This window comes from Carettochelys insculpta, chromosome 21 (genome assembly GCF_033958435.1).
Source record: "Carettochelys insculpta isolate YL-2023 chromosome 21, ASM3395843v1, whole genome shotgun sequence".
NCBI lineage: Eukaryota > Metazoa > Chordata > Testudines > Carettochelyidae > Carettochelys > Carettochelys insculpta.
In genome coordinates, this window is record NC_134157.1 from 3489525 (window position 1) to 3503964 (window position 14440).

General features: G+C 48.7%; 1 protein-coding gene across 2 annotated transcripts in view; it reads left to right on the forward strand.

Moving 5' to 3' along the window:
- EXD3 (exonuclease 3'-5' domain containing 3) overlaps positions 1–14440 on the forward strand; it is a 414352-nt gene that overhangs the window by 67124 nt on the left and 332788 nt on the right. For both annotated transcript variants that reach the window (XM_075015516.1, XM_075015517.1), the window contains exon 3: positions 11665–11764. In XM_075015516.1, coding sequence (XP_074871617.1) covers positions 11728–11764 — 37 coding nt within the window. In that variant the 5' untranslated portion in view covers positions 11665–11727. The remainder of the gene's footprint in view (positions 1–11664; positions 11765–14440) is intronic.

The window sequence follows — 14440 nt, forward strand, 5'->3', positions numbered from 1 at the left end:
CTCAGGTGGGGGAAGGGCATGTTCACTGTACAAGGACTACCTTCACATTGAGGTGATGGTAGGTGAAGGTCTTTCCAAACTAGATCAAATTAATCCTACATGTGATAATGTAGAAGGGGCAGATGTTCTCCAGCCAATGGCAATTTCCCTTTCCCTGCATGTAAATGATACCCTTCTTGGCTCTTACAAATGAGTTCCAGGACGTGAGCAAGAAAATTATGTGTTAGGTAGATTTAAAGATTGGCTCGTGGCAAGACCATGAAAGGCAGGTGTGATGTCTGCCTCTTCTTCTGTATGCGGGTGGTCAGGGTTAACAAAGGAAGAGGGCTCCAAACTTAATTTGGTCAAAAGATTTCAGGCTGAAGAAGCAATGACTCTTGGGTGCATTTAGAGTCCGAATTTACCTCAGACCATAGGTTTTATGAGGAAAAGACTGCTGAAGGCTTGTATCCCTCCAGCAACGATGACTCTGCTGGAAGTTGTCATACTAGAGCAGGAGTTCCCAAACTGCTTGGCTTGGGGCCTGTCCCACTCAATGTGGACCACCAGCCAAGCACCCATCATGACAAAATGCATTAGTTTTTCTCTCAATATCTGGAGTATTAAATTACTCATATGAGGCTACTGGAGCTATAACATAACAGGGATGTGTAATTGGTAAGAAAGGAAATATTAATTAAACAGATTAAGCATTTTAACTTTATCATGGTAATATACCAAATTTTATTTTAAAAATATTAATTTATGTCCAAAAAATAAAGGTTTCAACATTGTCGTTATTTATGGCAGGGGCAGAGAATCCTTTTTAGGTTGGGGACCACTGATCTACAGAAAAATCAATTGGGGGCCACACAAGGGAGGCAACCCTCCTGCCAACCCCCCCACATCCTCAGCAGTGTGGGCTCCAGCTGAGAGACTTCACCCGCCTGGCACTGCAGTCCCACAGTGCCAGTGGGGGGCAGGGGGAGAGAGGACGCAGGGAAGACCAAGCTTCCCACCAGCCAAATTAACTCTTTTGGGCTGTGTCTACACGTGCCCCAAACTTCGAAATGGCCATGCAAATGGCCATTTCGAAGTTTACTAATGAAGCGCTGAAATGCATATTCAGCGCTTCATTAGCATGCGGGCGGCAGCCGCGCTTTGAAATTGACGCTCCTTGCCGCCGCGTGGCGCGTCCAGACGGGGCTCCTTTTCGAAAGGACACCGCCTACTTCGAAGTCCCCTTATTCCAATGAGCTCATGGGAATAAGGGGACTTCGAAGTAGGCAGTGTCCTTTCGAAAAGGAGCCCCGTCTGGACGCGCCACGCGGCGGCAAGGAGCATCAATTTCGAAGCGCGGCTGCCGCCCGCATGCTAATGAAGCGCTGAATATGCATTTCAGCGCTTCATTAGTAAACTTCGAAATGGCCATTTGCATGGCCACTTCGAAGTTTGGGGCACGTGTAGACATAGCCTTGGGGTCCAGGGCTAGAATATTTTATGAGCTGCCTCCCCAGGTTCTTGGATGAGGCCAAAAATGAGGGGTTCAATGTGCAGAAGGGGGCTGTCAGGGAGTGGGATGGGGTGGGGTAAGGGTTTGGGTAGGAGGTGGGATGCTGGAGCTGGCTGGGAGTGGAGCTTTGGCCATGAGGGAGGGTGAAGGAGCAGGCTGAGGGTACAGGAGTGAATTGGATGGTGGTGTGTCTGGCCAGCAGGGAGGGTGCAGGAGAGGACTGAGGGTGGGAGGTCTGGAAGGCATGGAAGCTGCAGCAGTGGGCTGGGGGTGGGAGGTATGCCTGGAGGGGGGTGAGAGTGCAGGAACAAGGGAACATGCAGGAACAGGCTGAGGTTAGGGTGTCTGGCCTGGGAGGAGTGGCTTGTCTGGCCAGGAGGGAGGGTGCAGGAGCAAGGGTGGATGTAGGAGCAGGCTGGGGATAGTGTGTCTGGCCAGGAGGGAAGGTGCAGGAGCCAACCAGGGCTGGGAGAGCTGGGCAGGAGAGGGGTACAGGAGTGGACTGGGAATGGGATAGCTGAGGAGGTAGGGAGCTCATGTGGAGGATGAGGGGTGGGGGGACTGGCCATGAGAGGACTGGAGAGAGGATGCTTACTTGACCCTGCACTTCCTGCTGCTCCCAGGTAGCATCCTCCTCTGTTCTCATTGGCCAAAATCTGGCCAGTGGGAGCAGCAGGGAAACACTCCCACGAGTGGTTTCCGGCTGTGTGTTCCCCCAGACGGGGGAAAGGGAAAGCGGCAGCATGTGGTGCCATGTTTCTAAACCCACAAGCTGGATCCAGCTGGTGGGGCTTGGGGCTGTCCCCCTGCCCACAGCAGGAGGCTGGTGCTTGCACATCAACCTCATGGGAGAAGGGGGCACCGCAGGGCTGGAGTGCCAGTGCAGGCTCCCTGCTGTGGAATGGGGAGTGAGCCCTGAGCCTCGTGGGCCCCCTGTAAGGTGGCCGCAGACTGCAATTTGAGAGCCAGTGTCCTGGAGCCTTTTCCCAACTAGGAAGAGATTCATCTGTTGAGAACAGGGTTTGTCTCACTTCAGAAAACTCTGCCATGTCCTTTTTATCAACTTGTCGAAAATCACTTCCTTATTTCATTTCCGGAAAGTCAGTTAAGTGATACGCCATTACATTTGCTTCAGTTTGACCCATGGTCTGCTTATCCTGGGTGGAGACATTTCACCTCACTGCCTCTCTAAAGCTGAGTCATTCACCAGCTATGGAGTACGTCATGTGTCATAGAATCATAGAACACAAGAACTGGAAAGGCCTTTGAGAAGTCATCAAGTCCAGTCCCTGTCCTCAGGGCAGAGCCAACCACCGTCTGGACCATCCCCAACAGATGTTTATCTATCCTGCACTCAAATATCTCCAATGATGGAGATTCCACAATCTCTCTAGGCAATTTATTCCAGTGTTTAACCACCCTGACACTTATGAGGTTTTTCCTAGGCTGCATCTACACTGAGAGAAATTCGAATTTAAGGCAGTTAGCTCGATATTACCATGTGGCTGTCTTCACTGTAAATACCATTAGCTTGATTTAGGAAGCACTAATACCGATACCACAATATCAGTGGTACCTGATGGGTGTACCGTCAAGATCGAAATCAAAAGTTCGTTTAAAGGCCAGCTTGGAAGCGCTACATGTTAAAATCAAATTTATTAGCCTTTGGAGGTATCCTGTATGTCGCCTAGAATGTCCCACAGTGCTCTAATCTGGCTGCTGCTTTCCAGGTGTGCAGGAATTAGGTAACAGGAAGGCCGTGAATTTCAGATCAGGACAGGAAGCCTGTGGCTGTGGGCTCATGTTTGTACGAGAGCCTGAGAAATGTCTTTCTTTCTTTGCTATTAGTGCTGGGAGCGCATCTACCCATTACAAATATGCCCAGCAGGGAGTTCGCGGTTCTGTCTCTACCCTTGGTATTTTTTTCTGAGCTGCCTGCTGCCAGCTGCTGCCCCACCGAACTATGTGGCAACGAGGCTATTGTGGGGGTCTTGCATAGGAGGCCGAGAAACGTCTTCTCAGCGGTTTACATTTATGCGCGAACCCTCCTCCCTCCCCCACAGGTGCCATGCAGTCGGGGTCTTTCCTGTGCTCAGCCCCATCGTGTGGGTGGCCTAGACCCAATAAAAGGACAGGCCTGCCATTTGATGCTGACCATGCTGCCAGGCAGCACCATGTCCTGGCTTGTGTGTGGTTTGGGGTCCAAGGACAGAAAAGATTTTCAGGGGCTTGCTGCTGCTGGGGGAAGTCTCCCCCGGCAGCTAAGATAACTGGGGGGACTACTTCAATTGGCCCCCCACTGAAACCTCTCCCATATCCCTAGTGATGGAACCATGGGGCTTGCTGCCACTGGGACAAGTCTCCCATGGCGGCTAAGATATTCGGGGGAACTGCTTTACCTACTTCAACATTTCAACCAGCTCTGCAGACCACAGCCCCACCTCCACACCTGCCAAAAACATTTTCGCGGACTTGCTGCCCATTGCAGACACCTCCTGCTCTGATACTTGTTATAAAATCTTTTTCCTAACATTTACTGTCTGCCTTCATGCTTTAACCCCTAGTTGAGATTCCTGTTTCCGTTATGAATTCAGTGGATGAGATTTCACTGCCATCCCACATGTTGGCAATGTCTGTATAGGGAAGAGGGAAGACAAAAATCTTTTTACCTAGACTTTTCTATCCTTCTTTTTCTAACTTTGCACCCCTTCACATAGGAAAGAGTGGGAGGGCCAGTTGAGAATACAGCCTGTCCCTGTATTATTTTCAGGGATCGGATGCAACCACTGGAGCAGGGACAGTCAGGGGATGGCCAGTTGAGAATTCAGTTACAGAAGAAAGAGGTTTCTGTTAACTTTCCCATCTCCATGGATGCCCTACTTTTCCTTCTTTCCAATGGGAATAATGGACATTTGCTTACCACAGGAGGGGAATGAGGAAAACGGAATATGGGAAGATGGTCTTAAAGACCAGCAAGCCATACCCAGAATGCTGTGGGGATTGGGGAACTGTGGGATAGTTCCCACAATGCACTACTGCAACGGTGGATGTTTGCCAATTGAGTGTGGTAGCAAGAGGTCAACTTTGTGTGGAGCACATGGGGAGGTGAGGATAGTCAAAATCAAATTTATAAATTCCAGAGTTACAAAATTGATATTAATAAATTCTATTTTATCTCTTAGTGTAGATGCAGCCCTAATGTCCAACCTAAACTTCCCTTGCTGCAGTTTAAGCCCATTGTTCTATCCTCAGAGACCAGGGAGAGTATTTTAGATACTTTTAGATACTTGAATACTGCTATCATGTCCCCTCTCAGTCTTCTCTTTTCTAAACTAAACAAGCCCAGTTCTTTCAGTCTTCCCTCATAGCTCATGTTCTCTAGACCTTTCATTATTCTTGTTGCTCTTCTCTGGACCTTCTCCAATCATGTGTTTGCTGCCCTATGATTTGCAAAGTTCATTGTTGATTCTGAATGTATGAATGGTCAGACTGCTGGACGATTAGTCATTGGCATATGTAGTGAAAAAGTAATTTCTGCTGATTTATTATTGTTGGTTATTATTAGTATTCCATTGATACCTTCCATGTAGTAGGCATTCTCTACAGAGGCATGAATATACATTTCTTTTCCCAAAGAGCTTGCACTAAGGTCTCAGATTTTATTTATTACCTTGATATCACAATAAGTTGTGTGTTTTTAATGCATGTTCTTTGGAGAGTGCATTGAGATGGTAAAAGTCCACTGATTTGAGCCACACTTGGTCTCTTTCATGCAGGCAGGACACAAAGGGGTTTATTAAATCCTGTTATAATTAAATGGTCATTTACATTTCAAAACAATCCAAAACATGATTACTTTAAAAAACCCTGCATATATGTACAACAAAGAGTGAGAGTGATAGATCTGGTAATTAAAATGAGTTTTAATAAACTAAACGATTCATTTAATTGATGCTGAAGAAGTCCTCTTCCATTTTGTTGAATAGTTCTGGCATTACATGCTCTTGCTAGTAGATCAAAAAACTTATATTCTATGCTGTTGTGTTCTGGAATGCTCTGCAAGCTTGGTCCAGATGGGTCAGAGGTGAGCATCTCCGCCAATCCACTGGGGGCCTATGAAGTTTTATGTGCAGGCAAATAAAATTTCAGGCCACTGATCAAGAAGTGCGATTGCCTGGGGCTCCTTCTGCACAGAATTCAGACTTTGTTGCTTTCAGACTTTTTACCTGGTGTTAACAGTTGCCCTTCTCCTTTGCTGTCAAGAACTTAAATATAGGGTTCCTGTGTAGTTTATAGATGGGTTTGGTGAAGTGGGAATAGTTTGAATGTGCTTAGGATCATAGAATCATAGAACAATAGAGCTGGAAGAGACCTAAAAAAAGCCATCGAGTCCAGCCCCCTGCTCTAAGCAGGACCAAACCCATCAGATCAGCTGCGCCAGGGCTTTGTGGAGGCGAGACTTAAACACCTCCAGGGATGGAGACTCCACTACTTCCCTGGGTAGATCATTCCAATGCTTCACCACCTTCCTAGTGAAAAAGTTTTTCCTAATGTTCAACCTGGACCTTCCCAACTGCAACTTGAGACCATTGCTCTGTGTTCTGCCATCCGCGACCACTGTGAACAGCCTCTCTCCAGCCTCTTTGCAACCTCCCTTCAGTAAGTTGAAGGCTGTTATCAAGTCCCCCCCTCAGTCTTCTCTTCTGCAGACTAAACAGTCCCAACTCCCTCAACCTTTCTTCATAAGTCATATGCTCCAGCCCCCTAATTATTTCAGTTGCCCTCCGCTGGACCCTCTCCAGTGCATCCACATCCTTCCTATAATTGGGGGCCCAGAACTGGACACAGTACTCCAGATGCGGCCTCACCAAAGCCGAATAAAGAGGAATAATCACTTATCTGGATCTACTGGCAATGCTCCTCTTGATGCAACCTAATATGCCATTAGCTTTCTTGGCTACAATGGCATACTGTTGATGCATGTCCAGCTTCTTGTCCACTGCAACTCCCAGGTCCTTTTCTGCAAAACTGCTACTGAGCCAGTCGGACCCCAGCCTGTAACAATGCTTGGGAATCTTCCGGCCCAAGTGCAGGACTCTGCACTTGCCCTTATTGAACCTCATCAGACTTCTTGCAGCCCAGTCTTCCAATTTGTCTAAGTCAGTCTGGACCCTGTCCCTACCCTCCTGCGTATCTACCTCTCCCCCTAGCTTAGAGTCATCCGCAAACTTGCTGAAGGTGTAATTCAACCCCTCCTCCAGGTCACTGATAAGTGTGTTGAACAGAACAGGACCCAGAACCGAACCTTGGGGCACTCCACTAGAAACCGACCGCCATCCCAACATCAAGCCATTGATCACTACCCTCTGGGCCCGACCTTCTAGCCAGATTTCTATCCGTTTTACCGTCCAGTTATCCAATCCACATTCCTTTGACTTGCTGACAAGAATATTGTGGGAGACCATATCAAAAGCTTTGCTAAAGTCAAGATAAATCACATCCATTGATTTTCCCCTATCCACAGAGCTGGTTATCTCATTGTAGAAACTAATCAGATTGGTCAGGCACAACCTACCCTTCATGAATCCATGCTGACTATTCCTGATCACTCTCCCCTCCTCCAAGTGCCTCAAAATGATTTCCTTGAGGAGCCCCTCCATGATTTTTCCAGGGACTGATGTAAGACTGACCGACCTATAGTTCCCTGGATCATCCTTCTTCCCTTTTTTAAAGATGGGCACTACATTTGCCTTTTTCTAATCATCTGAGATCTCTCCTGATCTCCACGACTTTTCAAAGATAATGGCCAAGGCCTCATCAACAACATACACCAACTCCCTCAGAACCCTCAGGTGAATTAGGTCCAGGCCCATCGATTTATGTACATTTAGCTTTTTTAGATAGCTCCTAACCTGTTCTTTCTCCACCAAAGGCTGTCCACCTTCATCCCACAATGCATCACTTATCGCATTAGTCTGGGAGCTGTCTTTGTCTGTGAAGACAGAGGCAAAGAAAACATTAAGTACCTCAGCTTTCCCTACATCATCTGTCACTGGGTTACCTCCCTCATCCAGTAGGGGCCCCACACCCTCTCTGATCACCTTCTTCTTGGTAACATGCCTATAGAAACTTTTCTTGTTATCTTTCACATTCCTCGCGAGTCGAGACTCCACTTGCGCTTTTGCCTTCCTGATAACTGCCCTATCTTCTCGAGCTGTACGTTTGTACCCCTCCCTAGACATCTGCCCAAGTTTCCACTTTTTGTAAGCTCCCTTTTTGTGCCTAAGTTTTCTAAGGATTTCCCAATTAAGCCAGTCTGGTCTCCTACCATATTCACTTCTCTTGCTGCACATCAGGACAGTTTCTTTCTGCACCTTCAGTAGGGCTTCCTTAAAATACTGCCAGTTTTCCTGGACTCCTTTTCCCTTCATGGTAGCATCCCCAGGGGAATCCCCCAGGGGATTCTACCCATTAGGTTCCTAAAGGAGTCAAAGTCTGCTTTTCTGAAGTCCAAGGTGTGTAATTTGCAGCTCTCTTTCCTTCCTTTGGTCAGGATCCTGAAGTCTACCATCTCATGATCACTGCTTCCCAGGTTGTCGCCCACCTCTACCTTCCCTATTAGTTCCTCCCTGTTTGTAAGCAGCAAGTTGAGCCACGCACAACCTCTGGTCGGGTTCTTCAGCACTTGTACCAAGAAGTGATCCCCAACATTCTCCAGAAATTTCCTGAACTGCTTGTGTACCACCGTATTGGTCTCCCAACAGATGTCAGGGTAATTGAAGTCCCCCACGATAACAAGAGCCTGTGATCTGGAAACTTCTCTCAGTTGTCCAAAAAAAGCCTCATCTACCTCAGCATCCTGATTTGGCTGCCTGTAGCAGACGCCAACCACCACATCTCCAGTGCTGCCTACACCACTAAGCTTGACCCATAGATTCTCAACAGGCTTTTCTCCCTCTATGTACTGGAGTTCCAAGCAATCATAGTGCTCTCTTACATACAATGCAACTTCTCCTCCTTTTCTCCCTTCCCTGTTCTTCCTGAACAGTTTATACCCTTTCATGGCAGTACTCTAGTCATGCAAGTCATCCCACCAAGTCTCTGTTATTCCAATCAAGTTATAGTTCTTGGACTGAGCCAGGGCTTCTAATTCCTCCTGCTTGTTACCCAGGCTTCTGGCATTGGTTTACAAACACCTTAGATAACCAGTCGATAACCTTAGATAACCTTTTACGTGTCAAATCCTTTTTTATAATGAAATGTATAATTTATACATTCCCATGTATTTCTGCTGAATAAAATCATGCAAAGAAAGTGCCTGGAGATAGGTTTAATGTACAGGTAACCATTTCTTTCTGCACCTTCAATAGGGCTTCCTTAAAATATTGCCAGTTTGTGAATACAGCTGTAACAAAGAAATGTGATCTAAAAGAATGAAGCACTGTAACATATGGCATAACCAAATCATACCAGCTAGGACTTTGTCAAGCCTGGGACTTAAAAACCTCTAGTGACGGAGATTCCACCACCTCTCTAGATAATGCATTCCAGAGCTTCAGCACCCTCCAAGTCTGTGGATATATTGCCACTTCCTTTCAGAATGGGCATGCAAATGCAGCTGATCAGAAATGCAAATGAGGTGCAGATTTAAAAATCTCACATCTCATTTGCATACTTACATGGGATCTTGATTCCAGAAGAGCTGATTTTGAACGCCGAAACAGCCATGTAGACAGGGTTTATTTGAAAGGAAACCCCGCTTTCGAAAGCACCCTTCTTCCTGGAAAAAAATAGGATTAGATCCCCAGCCTGTAACAGTACTTGGGATTCTTCAAGTCTCTGCACTTGTCCTTGTTGAACCTCATCAGATTTCTTTTGGCCCAATCCTTCAGTTTGTCCAGGTCACTCTGGACCCTATCTCTACCCTTCAACGTATCTACCTGTCCCGCTAGCTTAGCGTTATCTGCAGATTTGCTGAGGGTGCAATCCATCCCCTCATCCAGGTCATTCATAAAGATGTTGAACACCACTGGCCCTAGAATCAGTCCTTGGGCCACGCCACTTCAAACTGATCGCCAACCAGACATCGAGCTGTTGATCACTATCTGTTCAGCCCAACCATCTAGCCAGCTTTCTATCCACCTTACAGTTCATTTATTCAATCCATATTTCCTTATCTTATGGGTAAGAATGTTGTGGGAGTCTGTATCAACAGCTTTGCTAAGGTTAATGTATATCACATCCATTGACTTACCCATGTGCACAGAGCCAGTTAGGTCAGATTGGTCAGGCCTGACTTGCCCTTAGTGAATCCATGTTGATTATTCCTGATCATTTTACCCTCTTCCAAGTTCTTCAAAATGGATTATTTGAGGATCTCCTCCATGATTTTTCTGGGGCTTGAGATAAGGGTGGGATTGACTTTCTTTCCTTTTTTAAAGATGGGAACTATATTTGCTTTTTCCCAATCGTACAGGACCTCTCCTGATCTGTGATTTTTCAAATATAATGGCCAAAGGCTCTGCAATGCAATTTGCCATTTCCCTCAGCACCGTTGGGTGCCTTAAATCTGGACCCATGGGTTTGTGCACATCTAACTGTTCTAAATGGCTCTTAACCTGTTCTTTCCACACTGAGGGTGCCCCCCTCCTTCCTGTAGTGCAGTAGACCCTGTTGACCCTAGTTTAAAGCCCTTCTAACTAGTTAGTCAATCTGTGTCCAAAGATACTCTTCCCTTTCCTTGATGAGTGGATCCCCTCTCTGCTGAGCAGTCCTTCTTGGATCAGTAACCGTGGAAGAGGATGCCAAGGCCCTTCTGTCACTCCATTTGTGCAGCCATTTCCAGGATGTGGTTGTCTCTACCCTTAGCCAGAAGAACTGGTGAGAACATCATCTGCACTTCCAATTCCCCTATCCTAACTCCCAGAGCCTTGTAGTCGCTTCTGCTCTGTTTAGTGTCGTAACTTGCCGTATGAAGAATGCCGATATGGATGAGCAGCATGGGATAGTAGTCAGAGGGCTGGATGATCTTTGGATGGATATTATAGAAATGGTTTCCTGGCAGCCAGCAGACTGCCTCTAGTCCCAGGTCAGGCATCTGTCCCCTGGAATAGCAGCTGTACTGTACATAGTTGTGTGAAGCAACTTTATCCACTTGTGCTATAGAAGGCTATAATTTTATTGTTAATTTCTTGTGACTGTGATGGTCTCAGAGTGATGTGTACATCTCACTAGACCTGGAGGTTAGTCATCATCTAGGGGTGCATATTGACCTCTGAAGTGCAGCTGAGCCACTACCACTCATTTCATATGGATCGTAAAGTTCACGTACCTAAAACAGGTTAGCCAATAACATAAATCACTTGCCTTTACTAGTATAGTTGTATTCTTCTGCATATTGCTCTTCACAAGAACACTAAATCTGGTTGAAGGAATTTCTTTCCTGACAGACAGTCCTCTAAAATGAGTCAGCAGGAAGGATGTTGTGGTTAAGGCACCCGACTGGGACTCAGGAGGCCTGAATTTTATTGCCAGCCACAGCCAAGATACAATGAACAATGGGTGAGCAAACAGGGAGGTGGGGCAGTGTGACAATGATGCAAACGTGTTTGTATCAGAAGTTTGAGAAATTGGAAAATTATGTGGGTTTTGCTTTTGTTAATGAAAACAAATAACCATAACATTCAATAATAAGGCCTGTGGTGCGGTATAGACTAACAGATATTTTGGAGCACAAGCTTTCATGCACAAAGATCCTCTTCATCAGTTGCAATGAAGTGGAGATTCCAGGGGTCTAATTATACAGGCTTATGGAAAGGAGGGAGTCCCAGTCAAGAGGAAGGCCAGAGCTGATGAGGTCAATTCAATCAGGGAGGGTGTCAGCCATGGCCATGCAGCTGATTGTAAATGCTAGCTTGAGCAGGACTAGCATGCCTTTGTTTACCCAAACAGGAATTACACCTTCTAGCTGCAGTGTAGATATACCCTGAGGGGCCCTCATACTTCAAACTGTGTGCTCAAGTTTCTAAGAGAAATTTTTGGAGATGCCCAGGAACTTTCTCCCTGACTTTCAGGGTCAAACACCCTTTTGTTGATGGTGCACGTATTTATTATTTTCTCTGTCAAACTTACAAAGGTCTCCTAGGACAGTAACTTTGCATTTTTCTTTTCAGAATTGAGAGTGTTGACTGCACCATTTTAGCGCAACATTTTAATTTGGTGTCTATCTGGAAAGGATGACTCAGGAAGGCACCCCAAGCAGCCACACTGAGGGTGAGTTTTCTGCCTGTATAGGCATTCAGATCTATCAGTAATGCCTTGGTCATCAAGATTTGCTATGTGCTTATTTTACTTATTTCTATAGTGCCAGAAATCTAAATCCCAAACAGGAATAAACCAAAAAGAGTGAATTGAGCCAGTTAGCTGTATCTTACAATGTGCCATGAAGATCACTGGACTTCCAAGAGTCCCTGAGATTTGTCAGCTATGAGAAAGTTGGGAATTACACTCTGATTTAAAAGAAGAGTTTATGATAATAGGACAGTTTCAACAACGCCTACCGTACACCAATGGATCTGAAACTGGGGGTCTGGATGCCAGAGGGGGTTGTCACTGCATTTTAATGGGGTTGACGGTGCTGGCGTAGTCTTGCTGAAGCCCAGGGTTGAAGCCAAAGCCTGATGCTGACTGACAGAAGCTGATGCTGGAGGATTTCAGGTCTGTGGGTGTGTCTACACTAGCCTCATGTTTCGAAAGCAATTTTGAAAGAGGCTGCAGAGCGTCTGCATGTACAACAGCCTCTTTTGAAATTGTTTTTGGCCAAAAGGGGCATGAATTTTGAAACCACTCTTCCCATCCCAGTTCAGGAAGAACGGCCCCTTTTGAAACCAAATTTTTAAATAGGGCATGTGTAGGTGCTCCGAGCCTGCTATTTCGAAATAGCGGGTACTCCATGGTGGTGGCCTCAGGAAGCATGGAGATGCCCTAGCAAGCCCTGGCGGGGTTCTGTGGTCCCTGGGGCCAGCCCCTTAAAGCTGCACGGCCCCGGAAACCCCATGCAGGAAGCTGAGAGCATGCCCAGGGCCTCAGGAGCATGAGCTCTGCCTGGCAAACGCTCCAGCAGCCCAGACAGATGCGCCACACAGCCCACCAGCTGGATGACGAGCCCCACACACCCCAGGGACCCCCAGGAGGCCCCCATCTCCCAGCCCGAGGGGTCACTGGAGGAGAGCCAGGACCAGAAGAGGAGAGGCCCCTCCTGGACAGAGGCCGAGGTTAAAGACTTCCTCGGCCTCTGCGTGGAGGAGGAGGTGCTGCTCCACAGCAGCAGGCGGCCCCAAAACGCAGCAGCCTTCGAACGGCTGTCACTGGGGCTGCGGAAGCAGGGACACCCCCAGCGTGCAGCCGATCAGGTCAGATCGAAGGTGAAGGAGCTGAGACAGGCCTATAGCTGGGCCAGGGGCACCCTCAGGTGATTGGGGACAGGGGCTTCTCTGAGGTGCCTGGATTACCAAGCACTGGAACAGCTCTTTGGCCTGAAGTATGTCCCCAAGCCGGCAGTGGTGGTTGACACAGCTGGGCCCGACACCAACAGGGAGATGGACCCACACAACCAGCCGGGACCATAGAGCCAGACCACACTGGTAGAGCCAGGGAGCGACTCGGAGGAGGGGGTCCCTCGTAATCGCTGTCAGCTCCAGTGCCTCCAGCCAGGCCCCCTCGAGGCCGGTGTCCCCGGACCTGATATCCAGAGCCCCAGGTAGGTAACGAGTGAATTGAGTGGCCTGGGGGGAGCTGTCCCATGTTCTCCCAGACACAGGTGCAGCGCCATCCAGCACCTGTGCCCATGGACAGCACCCTGACCGGGAAGGGATGCGGGGCTGGACCACAGCCAGTGGTCGCCCCACAGATGCGGTCCCAGTGGGCACATGGGAGCCATAAGGGGTGGTCGGCAGAGGAGGCACCACCTTGGGGGATGGCGGGGGTGGTGTGGGTGGAGTCTCTGGGCCCAGCAGACAGTCCTTATGGGTGGCCTCTCTCCTCCTTGTGTCTCCACAGCATCATCCTCTGAGGGATGGACCAGTCCTGTGCTAGCTACCAGCACACCCGCCCCGCCATCCGATGGAGCCGGGGAACCCTCCTCCCTGCCGCCCAGGCTTCTGTACACCCAACCCCGGAGGGCCCAACGGCGCCAGTGTTATGACCCCCAGGAGGCAGCGGAGGCCCACACCACAGCCATCTGCGAGCAGACGGCTGTGCTCTGGGAGTGGCTGCAGCTGGAGTGGAAGGACAGGGCCTGGTGGAGGGAGGTCGGGGCAGAGGCGGCTGTGGCCCTCAGATGGCTGTCCCCCCTGCCGCCCCCGAACTCACCTCCCTTATTCCACTCACCCTCACCGCGTCTACGTTGCTCGCCCTGGGCCTCTGGCTGATTTCCAGTGTGAGCCAGGGGGAGGCTCACCCTGTCCCCCCAGCCCACCCTGTCTCCTAGCCCCTGCCTGACTCTACCTCCCTGTCCTGCCAGCCTCCTCCCAGCCCCGACAGGGCCCCCGCACCCAGGACAGCAGGAGATGCTGTACCCGCTGAGGGTCTCGCTCCTCACCCCTGTGAAGGACTAGGCCTGCCCGTGCCTGTGGCCCCAGCTACAGGGGTGTGGCCCCACCACTTTATATATAGTTCTCCCCCATATTTAGCTCCCGGTTAGGAAGAACTCACACCATTATGTTTTCCAGTGCTGTTTATTTACATGTGTATTGTTGGCTCCCAGTTATTAAACCCTTTGTTGTGCACCCCAGTGTCCCCTGTGTGTGTTTGAGGGGGGTGGGGCATGATGCAGGGTGGGTGTGAGCCGGAGGGTGCCAGGTGGAGGTCAGTGTGGCTCCTCCTCAAAGGCCTCCCGGAGGGCTTCTCGGACCCTAACCCTGTCGCGATGTGCTTGGCGGCGCAGGGCCA